Source organism: Schistocerca serialis, chromosome 6 (assembly GCF_023864345.2).
Source record: "Schistocerca serialis cubense isolate TAMUIC-IGC-003099 chromosome 6, iqSchSeri2.2, whole genome shotgun sequence".
In the NCBI taxonomy this organism is placed as follows: domain Eukaryota; kingdom Metazoa; phylum Arthropoda; class Insecta; order Orthoptera; family Acrididae; genus Schistocerca; species Schistocerca serialis.
The window spans coordinates 531,258,779-531,272,316 of record NC_064643.1 but is presented as its reverse complement, the minus strand read 5'-3'; the positions used below and the strand labels follow the sequence as shown (position 1 = coordinate 531,272,316).

The 13,538-nt window shown below is 37.1% G+C and overlaps 1 protein-coding gene across 1 annotated transcript in view; it reads right to left on the bottom strand.

Moving 5' to 3' along the window:
- Window positions 1–1,168: 1,168 nt before the first annotated feature.
- The window catches only part of LOC126484967 (probable glutamate receptor), a 115,434-nt gene continuing 103,064 nt past the window's right edge, over window positions 1,169–13,538 (bottom strand). The window contains exon 6 of the mRNA XM_050108569.1: window positions 1,169–1,469. Coding sequence (XP_049964526.1) covers window positions 1,169–1,469 — 301 coding nt within the window. The remainder of the gene's footprint in view (window positions 1,470–13,538) is intronic.

The window sequence follows — 13,538 nt, the reverse complement described above, 5'->3', positions numbered from 1 at the left end:
AACAGAGGCAGCGATGCGCATACTCGCTAGCTAGGGCCAAACTCCTACAGACAGCGAAAGCGTCAACTACTCCATTTTTATCCGTACATTCGCAAGCATTACACAAATTCTTCTAGCGATTGTTGGACCTTTGCGTGCATGGTCATCAACACAAGAGCACAGCTAAATTTCTTCGATTGATTTTAGATTTCTTCTGTTTCCTCTTTTGACGACCAGTGAATCTGAGGTGGCAGCATTTACAATGTATAAATACTCATGTGACTCCCGTTTCAGCACGAAACTCGTCAAGGCGAAACCAAATATGTTAATGTAAATCACGAAACTAAACGAATAACTTGATGTAGCAGCTGAAACAACCAATCGTAAGACAATAGAACGGAAACTGCTACAAAATGCGATTCGTATTAGAGCATGCAATTATTATTTGAAACGACTGAAGTATCCTTTGTTCTGTCTTTAACACTCCAAAAGTGGGAGGTAGTCTGGTGATTTTAGAAGAGGTGGTAGATTTAGCTCCGTTTCTAGAATGGCACTGCCTCAAACTCTTGAAAACGTATATGTCCTCCCCTTGTACAAATTGAACGTTGATAATCGTGCGTGTTACGATTTGATGTGATGCTTGGTCTACGTAAGAACGTTAAGGTGGTTATGGCTTGCAACTTCCTTACGACAAGCAAGTAACCACTATATTACTATGCCGACGTCGCAGTAATATGTGAGCTGTTAGAAACAACAATGAAAGAGCTGGAATGTCCTACAATGCACATGGTTACTTTTGCTTTCGACATGGCATCTAAATTTTTCGGAGTATAGAAGCAGCTTGTTGGTAGCCACATGTAATACGCATTTCTTAAACTCTGCTAACGATGAAAGAAATGCATGGAAATTTTGAGACTATCCTATGTTTTGAAATTATTACTAAAAAATTTATTCAACAAGGAATACATTTTGTCTAACAGAACGATGAAGTCAAAAAGTTTGGCATAAGTTATGCTCCATCATCAGATAGGCGACCTCTCAATTGCATGACTTGTTTCAGAGGCACATGTGTAAGATGCTGGATGTGTACATCTAAAGAGGAGAGTAGTTGTATCATTACTTTAATGCCATGCTGAGAAAGCTACAAACCACATGCTGAATAAAAGAACATGGTGGTAACTGTATTCTATTAGTACATGACAGCAGTAGGCACAGGGTGGACAGAGCAGCGGCTGCCAACACTGGAGCCACTCCCTTCATATCCACCTGCAGCACGGACTACTTTTGCGCCCCTCCTACAGCAGGCATTCTCCAGCACCAGCAGGCATAGGGCCGCCATTCCAGCAGCTGCCAGCACCACAAGTGCTGGAGCGACCTGCCTCGCACCTACCATCGGCGTGGACTGCTGCTGCTGGCGCTGTGTGCCATCCACCCAACATGAGTTCCACAGCAGACGATTGAGCACTCCCTCGCTCCTTAACCGCAGTAGGCTGTAAACAGGCGTAACACTCAACAAGGCTTCTGTTTGTACTCACCTTTTTAGTTGCTTCATTACATTGGCTTCAGAGTATACAATGGTATCGAACGATAAGAGAGGGCAACAGTTAAATGCAAAACAATGTAATGAGTAGTAAGGAGCCTGCTGTTTTATGAAAGACTTCTCTTGTAACACACAGCAGCGAAAAAGCCAAACGGCACTGTGGGCTCGTTGTAAAATTTGTTTCAAAATGAATCTTACATCCTGCTGTGGACAATGCACTGTTTTGAGACTTCAACATAGAAAATAAACTCTGTGTCAGACTGGGCCTCGAACACAGAACCCTGCCTTTCATGTTTGACGTACTTTCCAAATGAGCTATTCTAGAGATACCCTTTCTGTTAGGATGCTAATTCAACGATGGAAGCAGAAGATCTAGTGTGAAATTTTTAGAGTAGGCTTGAGTTACTGACAGTGCTGAAGCTCATGAGTCTTGGATGGCTCTGTCAGTAGGCGCATTGTCTGCAGAAGGTCAAGTTCCTGATCTTGAACATCATGTTAACTTGTCAGCAAATGTTAAAAATTGTTTGTCTCATTGGCTAGACCTGGAAGAGAGCTACAGATTGTGTGGCCGAAAAGTCTCAGGAAGAGCAGGATGAGACAATCTAAATTCAAGGACTGACTCTAGGTTGGCACTAAAGTTAAAAAATAAAATAAAATAAAAAAGCAAATTTCATGATAGTGTACAGTCTAGATAGCGAATATTATAAACTTTAATTTTTTATCATTCACAAATGACAATTTTTGGCCACTGGCAATCATCAAATCTGTTAATTTCAAACAAAATTTACTATAATATTATGAGAAAAAGCATAGCTGAAATATTAAAAGTCTCTTTCTATTTATTAACTTGTATTTATCTCTTAATCTAAAATTAAAATTATCGTTCATTTCAGCAAGTATTATAACGTCTAATAACAACATGTAGTCATTTGTGAAATATCTGTGGTAAAGAGAATTGTAAGAAAACTACCTAAAATTATACCAGAAAAAGTTTATTTTTAAAAAATTCCTGTGATTTTTTCAACAAAGTTACTACTGTAACTTTTTTAGTTGTTTTGGTATGGATTCTGTAAATATGGACTGGTAATTTATACACAAAAGGTGCCTCTGCAACTTATGCACGATAAATGTATATGAAAGGAATTGTTATATTCCTACCTATCCACCTTATAGCACAGACAATGTGGCCTGCAGTGGACGTTATTTGTAACTAAAGGCAAGCTATCTGCATAGCCGCAATAACGAATCTGAACAGGAGATGGAGGGCAGCACATCCTCTGTACATTATGTTATAGCTCGATGTCCTATTGTTCAGAGAAAGTGCAGGTTGCTGACGCTTGTAGGGTTGCATGAAATAAACTCCTAAAGATGGCAGTGTTTCAGTCCTTTTATAAAGCAAATTCGACACTTTGGAATGCTATGTGCTTTAAATAGCTAAAGAACACCAAGACCTCATCCGTCTTTGTAATCTGCTTTAACGATATGAACTAACTGCCCTCTGAAAAGTACTAAATATGATCTGAGTACAATATCAGAAATATCAGCCATTCTGACTCTGAAAATTAGTTACTCACAGAAAAGTGCTCAAACTTCCTGATAGTCCACCTTTAACTGCCTTCCGATCGACGATACTAATGTACAGGAACCTAAAACATTCTGCTATTTTGTCTCTGTTCATAACACAGCCCAACGAAATTTTTTTTAAAAAACTTTTTTTACTTTGATAGCTGATCTTTACAGATTTTTATGACTGAATCCAAATCTAGAATTACTTTTTTTATTATCCATAGTTTTCGAGCAATATGCTATTTATTATATAGTATAAAAATCCTATGCTATCTGGTAAACGGGGAAATTAATGAAACGCTTTGTTACGACATAAACTTAGTTTCTATTTACAGTAAGCAACTTAAAACAATGATATTCATTAACAGAGGTTTCACTTATCAGCTGCAATTCGTTTATATTTTCTTTCTCCTCTTTCTTTGAAGCTTCTTGTGCAGCTTTTTCTGCGATGAGTCACTTGCTGAACTTCTCGGTGAAGTGACCAACAGTAGTCCCCCATCATGTTGGTGTTCCAGTGGACTTGGTAGAGTTTATTCATCACTTTAATGTCCTGGTGAAACCACTCTCCTTACTCCTCACTAACATCTCCTGTATTGTCTGGGAAGTAATCAAGGTGACTGTTCAAAAAGTGAACTTTCAGGCTCATTAAACATCCTAATTTTTAAACTTCTTTAACATTGAAGCTATAATAGAAACATATTCTGCATCTTTTTGATGTTCTAAGAACTTTGTAACGACTTTCTTGAATGATATCCATGCTTCTTTCTCATTTAAGGTCATTGTGGATTCAAATTTTACATCAAACATCAATTATTTAATGTCAGGTCCGACAAAGATGCCTTCTTTTAGTTTAGCTTATGTAAGGTGTGGAAACTTTTGGCAGAGATACTTAAAACATGGTCTATCTTTAGTCAAAGCCTTTACAAACTGTTTCATTAGGCCTCACTTTATATGTAGAGGTGGTAGGAGTACGTTTTCTGGATCTACAAGGTTTTTCTGTAGAATGTACTTGTCACCAGGTTTTAAAGACTACCCCACAGGCCAGTTCTTTCTACATCAGTGTTGATCCCTAGCCCTACTGTTCCATTCACACAAGAAACATAGAAATTTGGTAAAGCCACCTTGATGACCAAGGAACATGCATGATACTTTTAGATCGCCACATATCATCCAACCATGAACAGAATAGCCTATTTTATCTAGCACTATTTATAGTTTTCATAGCTTTCTTTCATATGTACAGAATGTCCAACAGGTATAGATGCACATATGTTACCATTTTGTAATAAAACAGCCTTTAAACTAGTTTTGGATGAACCAATAAACAGCCTCCAGTCTTCCTTTTTGTATTTAATACCAAACTCATTCATCAGACCACAAATATCTGAGCTGTACACTAAATCACCTTCTTGTTGAAAAAACTTGGAAAATTGCTGCTCTCTATTTCGATACATGTGTATGCTGGCTCCAACTGCAAATAAGTTCTTTTCTTTTAATCTAGAGCCAAGCAATTCAACTTTTTCTTTCATTTAGTCCAGATCCCTAAGAAAATCTGTAAGCTCGGTCTGAGTAAACAGTTTGGGCTCTAGGCTTTCTGTATTACAATGGAATTCATCATCATCTGGTTCATCTAAATCACACTGTACATCAGAAAATACTTCTGTAGGAATAGAATTTAAATCATCTGGTGGCTCAGGAATCGGCAAATCTACACCATGCCCTACTGGTTGGATGGCAGATGAAAGGTTATGGTAGCTTATTACCTTCTTGTTTTTCGAACTATGACCAGTAATGTCAACACTGCAAACGTAGCAATCATCGGAATGATTTCTTGGCTGCCTCCATATCATTGGAACAGAAAATCTGAGGCTTTTTCCTCCTTTTTGGACCATTTTCTCAGATCTTCAACACACACATAGCATACCTTATGTGGCCTCCAAGATTTATCTTGATCACCAAGTTTAGATCCAAAGTATGATAGATAAACCTTTTTCACAAAGTCTGTAATGTTTCTTTAGTGTTTCTTTAATCACAAATTCACCACAAATATAACAAAAACTGTCAGCACAGTTTTACAGCTACGATTAGACATTGCACTGAGCACGTGTACAGAAAATGGGAAAGTGAGGTTAGGTTGACAGTAAACAAAACACCATCTATTAACAAAAAAAATAGAATCCATCTTTTTTTGCCAGCAAATGTTTTTCAGCAGTGCTACCAACGTCATCTACATTCATTACACCTCCTTTTTATATTATTTTAACTACATAAAAGCTGTTAAATTATTTAAAAATTCGCTTAATTTAACAATTTTAACTGTGAAATGTGAAGAAACAGGGCTGATACAGTTTTTTATGTATCACATTTGGATTTCCCACCCTAAAAAACGTAAGAATAAGATATTTTCAGCAAAAAAGTTTTTTCATCGTTGGCCTGTGTAATCGTCCTAGTACCCTTTTGCTTTGTTCAATTAACAGCAAATTAACTCTGGAGAACATACTGGTACCATAAAGCAAAGGCAGTCTTTCATACGTATTTCTTGACGATACAATATGCTTTACACAGTCACGTTTCCCGCATTTTGTTACGTCTTATCCGCTAATGATCTTTGGTTCCCTCAGTCTGCGCCTAACGAGCGTCGTCGCTTCCCACGTTGCTGTGCCACCTGTCGCACTTATAGTGGAGCCCATGTAAGAAGGTGGGTGATCGGGATGTGTGCAACTTCACGCAGTAGTGCATCACGTGACGCTTCCGCCGATAGCGTCATTCTGCAGCGTGTGATACAGTGTGTGTGTTGATTCTCGTTTTAGTTTAGACATGGTAAGGGTTTATGATTATGAGAATCACAAATCAAATTTGACAATTATTATGTTCAAAACCAACAGTGGTAGTTTACCAGGAGTGTTTACCTTAGCATTGCCAGTAACCAGGGTAGACAACAACTGGAGTGTGAGGTGTAGGACAGAGACAGAGCACACTGGCTACCTCACAAAACATTCTCCTGCGGAGAACGCACCACGCAGCTGCCTTCATACTTGTGCACGACTATAATCACTGAAACCTGGAAACGCTTTAACAACAGCATATAACTGAGCATTTCCCCCTAGCTATATCTGCTGGCAGCTGTAGCCAGCTACGAAAATCAATAAAAAATCCCTGTTGTGGTGTGGCCAGTACAGGCAGTCAAGTCACACGTATTACCAAAGCACACGATAAAACGAACTTTGGATGAACTGGAAAGATTTTAAAAAATGGAGAAGGCCATGTTTTACTCTACTGTGAATCTCTAAATTTGCAGTTTTTGAAATGGTCTGTACTACCAAAGCCTGTCGCTATATCAAAACTTACATCGCTACAACTGCAGATTAACTAAAAGAAGGGTCGTTTTCTTTTGATGGTTACTGCTAATCCCCATGCAGTTAACAGTCCTCATTGACACATACTGATGTACAGTCTGTAGTACAGTTTCTTCTATATGTGGTATCCATATATTTGAGAGCACTAAAATATAAAAACAATAGTAGAGGGGCCAGTTTAAGCATGAGCTGTGATGAAACCTTCTTCACATTGTAAGGGTATCAGCAATGCTGACACCACTATCAGCCACAATGGATGCATGTACCCCAGAGGGGCGTGTACAGGAACTGTGGGTTGTGTTTTACCAATACCATGGCAGAGCAGAAACAAGAAAGTTCATTCAGTGTTAAAATTGTTTATTCTGAAAGACTTCTGTACAGAAGCTGTTGTCAGTGTCTCAGTTGTGTCACCCAGAGTGCCAGATGAAGACACCTAGAAGTGGTCTTCATTTGGCTCCAGCTCGTGCCATGGAACCGTCACATAAAGTGGTGGCTTGCAGGGCAGGGGATAGCTCATGGCACCATTAGGCAAAGTTGAAACTCTTTGGCCCCACATTGTTCCTACAACTGTTTGGAGACTGTCTTGAGGTCAGTTACAATCAGAAGTGCCAGAACGAGTTGTTGTACAAATACAAGTGCTGCTAAGGGCTGAGGGGCAAGTATTTGTAGTTGCTCTGACCAGCTATGTTGTGACACGAGCCCACCTCTGGCATGTAGCTCACTAAAGAAGTATAGCGTTGTGCTACAGCATTTTGAAAGCTAGCTCACCATTATGGTAGACTGTGGTACTGCAGCATGCAGTGACTGCAATATTCTAGAAACTGATGGCAGAATTTCGTATGGAGCTTGCCTGCACACCCCTCAACAGATTCCAAAAACTGGTCTCTTATTGTTGCTGCACCTGTTTTTCTTTTCCTTTCATTACTATTATCTATGTTAACAAAAATATGTAAATTTGTAGCTGACAAGGGAAGTTTTTCACAGGCAAAAAAATAAAGATTTTGATGAAATGTAGCAGTGTGCTGAGGGGACAAAATAATGCAATATGTATTTTCTTGTTTGTGGCCAGTTTCAGTTTTAAGGAAAAAACATATTTCAAAAGTTAATTTGATATTTTAGATTTAGAGGAAATATCTTTAAAATGATGATGTAAAGAAATGCTTTTATGTAAAAGTTGATAGTAATTACATTCTTGAGAGCTATATAATCAACTGTTCTAATAACCTGCAATTTTGCAAAATACCCTGACTATTAATTAATTTTGAAAAATGAAAACTTTGTTACAACATAAATTAAACAAGCTTTCAAGCCACATACATCAATGTGTAATAAATCTGGTTTCTGGAATACCATTTTTGGAACATAAGCTGTGCTCAGTGTGCTGGCTGAGTGTCTTCAATATACCTTATTAAAATATCTAAACATTCCTTATGATTCTATTTATTTATTTTACTTATATTTGTTTTTATACTTTGAATGGTTATTTACCATTTTCCATTTATGTTTTTAGATTTTTGTAAATCACTTCATGTACATGTATTTTATTAATGAAAATAATGAGTAACATTATTATGATACACAATCGTTACATTAATGATTACTGGCAATGTTGTGCTTAAAACATAACCTTTTTTAGACCATGCACATAAAAAGAAAGAAATTTCTTCATGTAAAATACATGATGGAGAATGCAATGTACAACAAAATCAACAGTATTTAAAAATGTTGCTGATGATCATCTAAACATCCTGATTTGGATCAGGCATATCTCAGAACACTGGTAAGGCTTGTCAACGAGAACCGGCTACAGCTTTATTATATTTTTCTCAATTGGAGATTGACATCATAACCATTCAACAGAATCAGATCTGAAAATCTCCTCAGAAAGTTCTTTCAGCATCAAGAGACATATATGTCCCATGACAGCACCTGTGCCATCAGGCTCTTTGGAATTACCAGATGAACAAGTTTCTTGTCCTTGGTTACAACACTCAAAACGGCTTTCTCACACCGACCACTCAGTTTTTCATAGTTTTAGAAGAAACTAATTGTGAATTTGGCCCGAGAATTCGAGACTCTCTTTTGAAAGCCCAAATGTCATTGTGACAGCATCTAAATCTGATTAAGAAATTTCTGACCCTGTGAAAAGGTATTTGAATGATGTTTCATTTCAAAGTGGGAGAGAAAAATCTGTATTATTGTTAGATTCTTGGGGGTGGTCAATGTGAAAGAAACGTGTAGATCATCGACAATGAAAAGGAACTTCTTCATCTGTTGACCCCAAAGGGCTTGACGGCACAAGTATAGCTGTTGAGCCACATATGGCTATTGATGTTGGAAGAACTTCATGAGAAGATTTTCAGATCTAGTCTCTTGAACGATTATAATGTTAATCTTCACTTGAGAAACAATATAATCAACCTGCAATCACTAGTAGGTAATCAGTTTTCTTCACCAAGGCTTAATAAATGTACTGAAATATGCATGATACAAATCCGGGTATTTAGAGGATCGCCTCTGAGAATGTGAAAAACTGCTGAATTTTGTTGTAGATTATATCTCCAACACGTATATTAAGTGAAGAAATTTTGTTCATTTTACATGCATGATATAAAAAAATTGTTATGTTTCAAGTATTTGTACACAGAATGTCAGTATTGTATTGATTTTTAGCATAATAATTCGTTACATATTATTTTCAGTTAACAAAATACGCATATGTGAAATGGTGAACTATAAAATAACAAGAACATGAATTTAAAATGTAAAGTAACTACTGAAAACATAATACAAATATAATTAAAGTAAATCATTACAATAATAATGAATATTTAGATATTTTAATTGAATCAAGAACTTCCAAAAGGGATCAAGTCCACCTTTTGACAAGAATAAGCTTTTAATACTTTCTGATTCTTTAGATGTCATTTGTAGGATTTAGTAGCAAATGGATCAAAGTCTCATATATTCTACATTCATGTTCAGAAAAAAAATAACAGAACACCTTGAACGACTAGAGATAAATGTTCATATTCACAGGACATTTACATTAGTATTTTCTGTAGAAATGTTTAGGATTTCAACCATATCGGCCCGCAGGTACAAGTTCAACATCGATATGGGGTGTAACACCATCTATCGGTAAAATGTGCCTGCAGCTCTCGTTGTCGCTATGAACCGAAAATATTGGAACCGTGTAACTTGAGCAGATGTGCAGGCTGCCTCGCAGATGTATGCGCAAACTATACCATCAAGCCAATGATTTTGGAGGAGGGCGCATTATTGCCATGAGAGAATGTGATGCATCCATCCGGGAAATTGCTGCTCCTGTGAGACGACGTGTTTCGGCAGTGCAACAGGTGTGTGCAGAATGATTCACGGAAGACTGTAGAAAATGGCGAGTTAGGTCAGATCGTACCATCCAGACCACCCCCTGAGAAGATCGACACCTCATCCGAACGGCATTGCACGACAAATCTGAGTCCTCCTCAGCTCAAGCGCAATGGTGGAACTGTGTGACACATGGTACACTATGAGGAGTGACAGTCCGTGGTCGTTTATTATTGTGTGGGTTAAGTACAAATCGTCCACTTCCCCACCTACCTTTGACAAATGTGTGGAAACATACTAGACGGCAATGGTGTATGGAACGACATCACTTGGGAAAGGAATGTCATTAGATAGTATTTTTGGATGAATCCAGGTTCCGTTTGTTTGAAAATGATGGCCGCATATTGGTCCGCCATAGATGGGGGAGCTGCATCATGGTGACTGCATTCGCACAAGACATACAGTGCCAACTCAAGGCCTTATGGTGTGGTGTGCTATTGGGTACAAACACATACCACAGTTGATGAATGTCCAGGGCACTGAGGCCAGTGTGACCTACATGAATGACGTTCTGTGACCTGTAGCCATACTTTTTCTGCAAAACACCCCAGACGTCATTTTTCAGCAAGACAATACATGACTGTATGTTGCTGCACGAACACATGTCTCCTTGGTGTCACAGGATGTCAGTCATCTCTTCTGAACTGCCAGATCACATCCCAAATCGAAAATGTGTGGGATATGATGAAAGGATGGGTGGAGCATGGAGACATAATGCCAACCACCACAGATGAACTTTGGAAGCAGGTGAATGCAGCATGGATGTCTATAACACAGGACGCCATTCGCGCTTTATGGAACAAATTATCAGGTCCCATGGAGTATTCTTTGCCTACTAGGCAACAGGACACATGCTGAACCAAGGTGACTGAAAGACCTATCATTTCTGCAGGAAACACTTATGTACATGCACTGTAAATATGAATGTTCTATCTCTAGTCGTTTAAGGTGTTCTGTTTTTTTCTGAACATGAGTGTATATGCCACAATGACATGAAAGTCCCCCTTGAACCGGCAAAAGACGCCACGTCCAGGACTTGGTGTCTTTTGCTAAAGAAACAATATTATCGAATGGTAGAATAATACATCGTCACAGTTGGTGTCACTGCTTTCTTGGTTTTATTTACATTGTGAGGATTGCATTGTTGTTTGAAGACATAGCAAAGTAATGGATGAAAGTGTAGCAAAAAAGAGAAGAGGAGTGGTCAACAAGGACCTGTCTAAGAGCAACACCATTAAGGAAGCTAAAATTAAACGTTTAGCCCACAAAAATCACAAAGCAAAGGAAGATCGTACAGCGACATCTGGATCTCCAGGCATTTACTTGCAGAGGTTATTATATTATTTTTCAATGCTTTACAAAACACATCTTATTTACGTGATATTTTATGTGGCTTGGTGAGTTGTGTAGATATACTTTCATTTTCAGTTGCAAGAAACATTGCTATAAGTATTTTACTGAATATCAGCAAATAGGAGTAATACAGCATGTAAACAACAAACAAGATATATACCTACAAGTGTTAACAGAAGCAATACTGTATCCATAAAGCACAGACGTCCTCAAATGGTGAAAGATCAATGAAAGCAAATTATTTAACCTTTAATGTTCTTAATGAGGGCATAAAAGTAAATGTGTGCCTTGAAGCATTTGTGAAATTACATGGAATTACCGTAAAACGTCTCAAATAGCTTTCTGCATTACTATTGCCAGGAAAAGCACCGAAGGATGCTAGTGTGAAACACAGTAACTCGAAAGAAATGCCTGCAGATGAACGTCAAAGGATAAATAACCGTATAAATTCATTTTATGTGCATGAACCTCATTATTCTGGCAGGGAGAAGTATTATTTAGATACCAGATTAAATGTGTTCAAGCTCTATGAAGTTTTTAATGTAAAATAGCCAGATTCAAAACTGTCATATAATTACTATACAAAATATTTCAGAGAAAAGTTTTCGCTACTTTGAGATATTCTCGATGAAATACATGTTGCAGGTGTGAAGATCTGTCTGTGAAAATTACAAACTCTAGGTTAAATGAAATTTCAAAGAGGGTTGCTGTGGCAGAGAAAATAGTATACCTGAGATGAGCAGAGAAATTTCACAGACATACAACAGTGGTAAGAAAGATGGGTGAAAAGGACAATACTGTAGCAGAATTGTCATGGATTATATGCAGAGTCTGTCGTTGCCACATATACCAGTGCAGGAAATATTTTATGTACGATAGTTATAGGTAAATGTGGTTAATATCTATGACTTAATAAGTGGTAAATCCGTCTTTTATGTATACCATGAAGGAAAGGCTCAGAAAGGATCGAATGAGGTATGTTCCTTCCTGTTATAGTACAAAAATTCAAGTATGGGACCTGACATTAAGGAAGTACATTTTTTTCAGAACAGAAATAATATAGTTGCAAGGTCTTCGTTATTTTTGACAGACACTTATCGTTTTGAGAAAATCCTCAAAACGTCAAATATTTTCCCATTCGAGGGCAGCCATACCTTCCATGTGACAGGAACTTTTCAGTAGTAAAAAGAGCCACAAAAATATTGACAGAATATCCACTATGAAGGACTATTTGGAAATTATTGTGAACTCTTCCGCAAAAAAAATTTCATGGCAGTCATGATTGTAACAGAAGACATCATTGACTTTAAAAGCTGGTCTTCTACTGTATTAAGAAAACAGCTATCTCTTTAGAAACAGTAAAAAGGGAGGTGCCAAGAAGTAGAATGGAACATTTAGCTATTTCCAAATGCAACCAATTTCAATACACATCTGATCTCAAAGGAACTATTAAAACACATGACTAGCGAGTCATATCTTTCATCTTCGCCTTCCAGGGAAAAATCAAGCGGTTGCACTGGCAAAAAACAGGACCAAGATGAGTAGAAAAGTTTCCATTAAAAAACCAAGCTGGAAGATATTAGAATGAGTAACTACTAGATTGGTCAGTCACAGAATGAATGTTCTTGGAAACTTCATATTTCTGTTTTTTTATCCAAACGAATACTTTTAGTGTATTACTTTTCAATACAAATCGAAAGGAATCTTTTTTGTAAAGAATATTCATAATATTTGCAATAAATATTGCCACAAATATGTATCACAAGTAATAAACTCACTATAAATTTATCTTCACTTGCAAAAGGTACCAACTCCTACATTTTTAATAATTCAAAATATTATATAAATAAATAAAAAATACTACAAATGAACAGCAGTACTACTCCACTGGTCCTATACCACATGAAATACCACCATATGTGCAAAGAATTAAACCATGAGTCTTAGGAAACAGTTTTTTGTTGTTTTCTTCATGTTTGCTATATTGTTACTTTGTCCCTTTTGCAACTTCCTGTTTCAATTACATATGTTGAAAATACCTTGACAGTACATTTTGTATAACTTATTTTCCAAAAATTCTATTTCAGAAACCAACTTTATTACACAATGATATATGTGACTTAAAAGCATATTTAATTTATGTTGCAAAAAAATTATCATTTTTTGAAATTAATTAATGGTAGTGGGGTATTTGGCAAAATTTGAAACCATTATGTAAGCAGATAACACAGTTTTCAAGAACTTTAATTGCATATCAACATTTAACTGAAAAAAATCTCGATATATCATCATTTTGAAGATATTACCTCTCAACCTAACATGCCAAATTTCCTCTCACAGTGTGTTTTACCCCT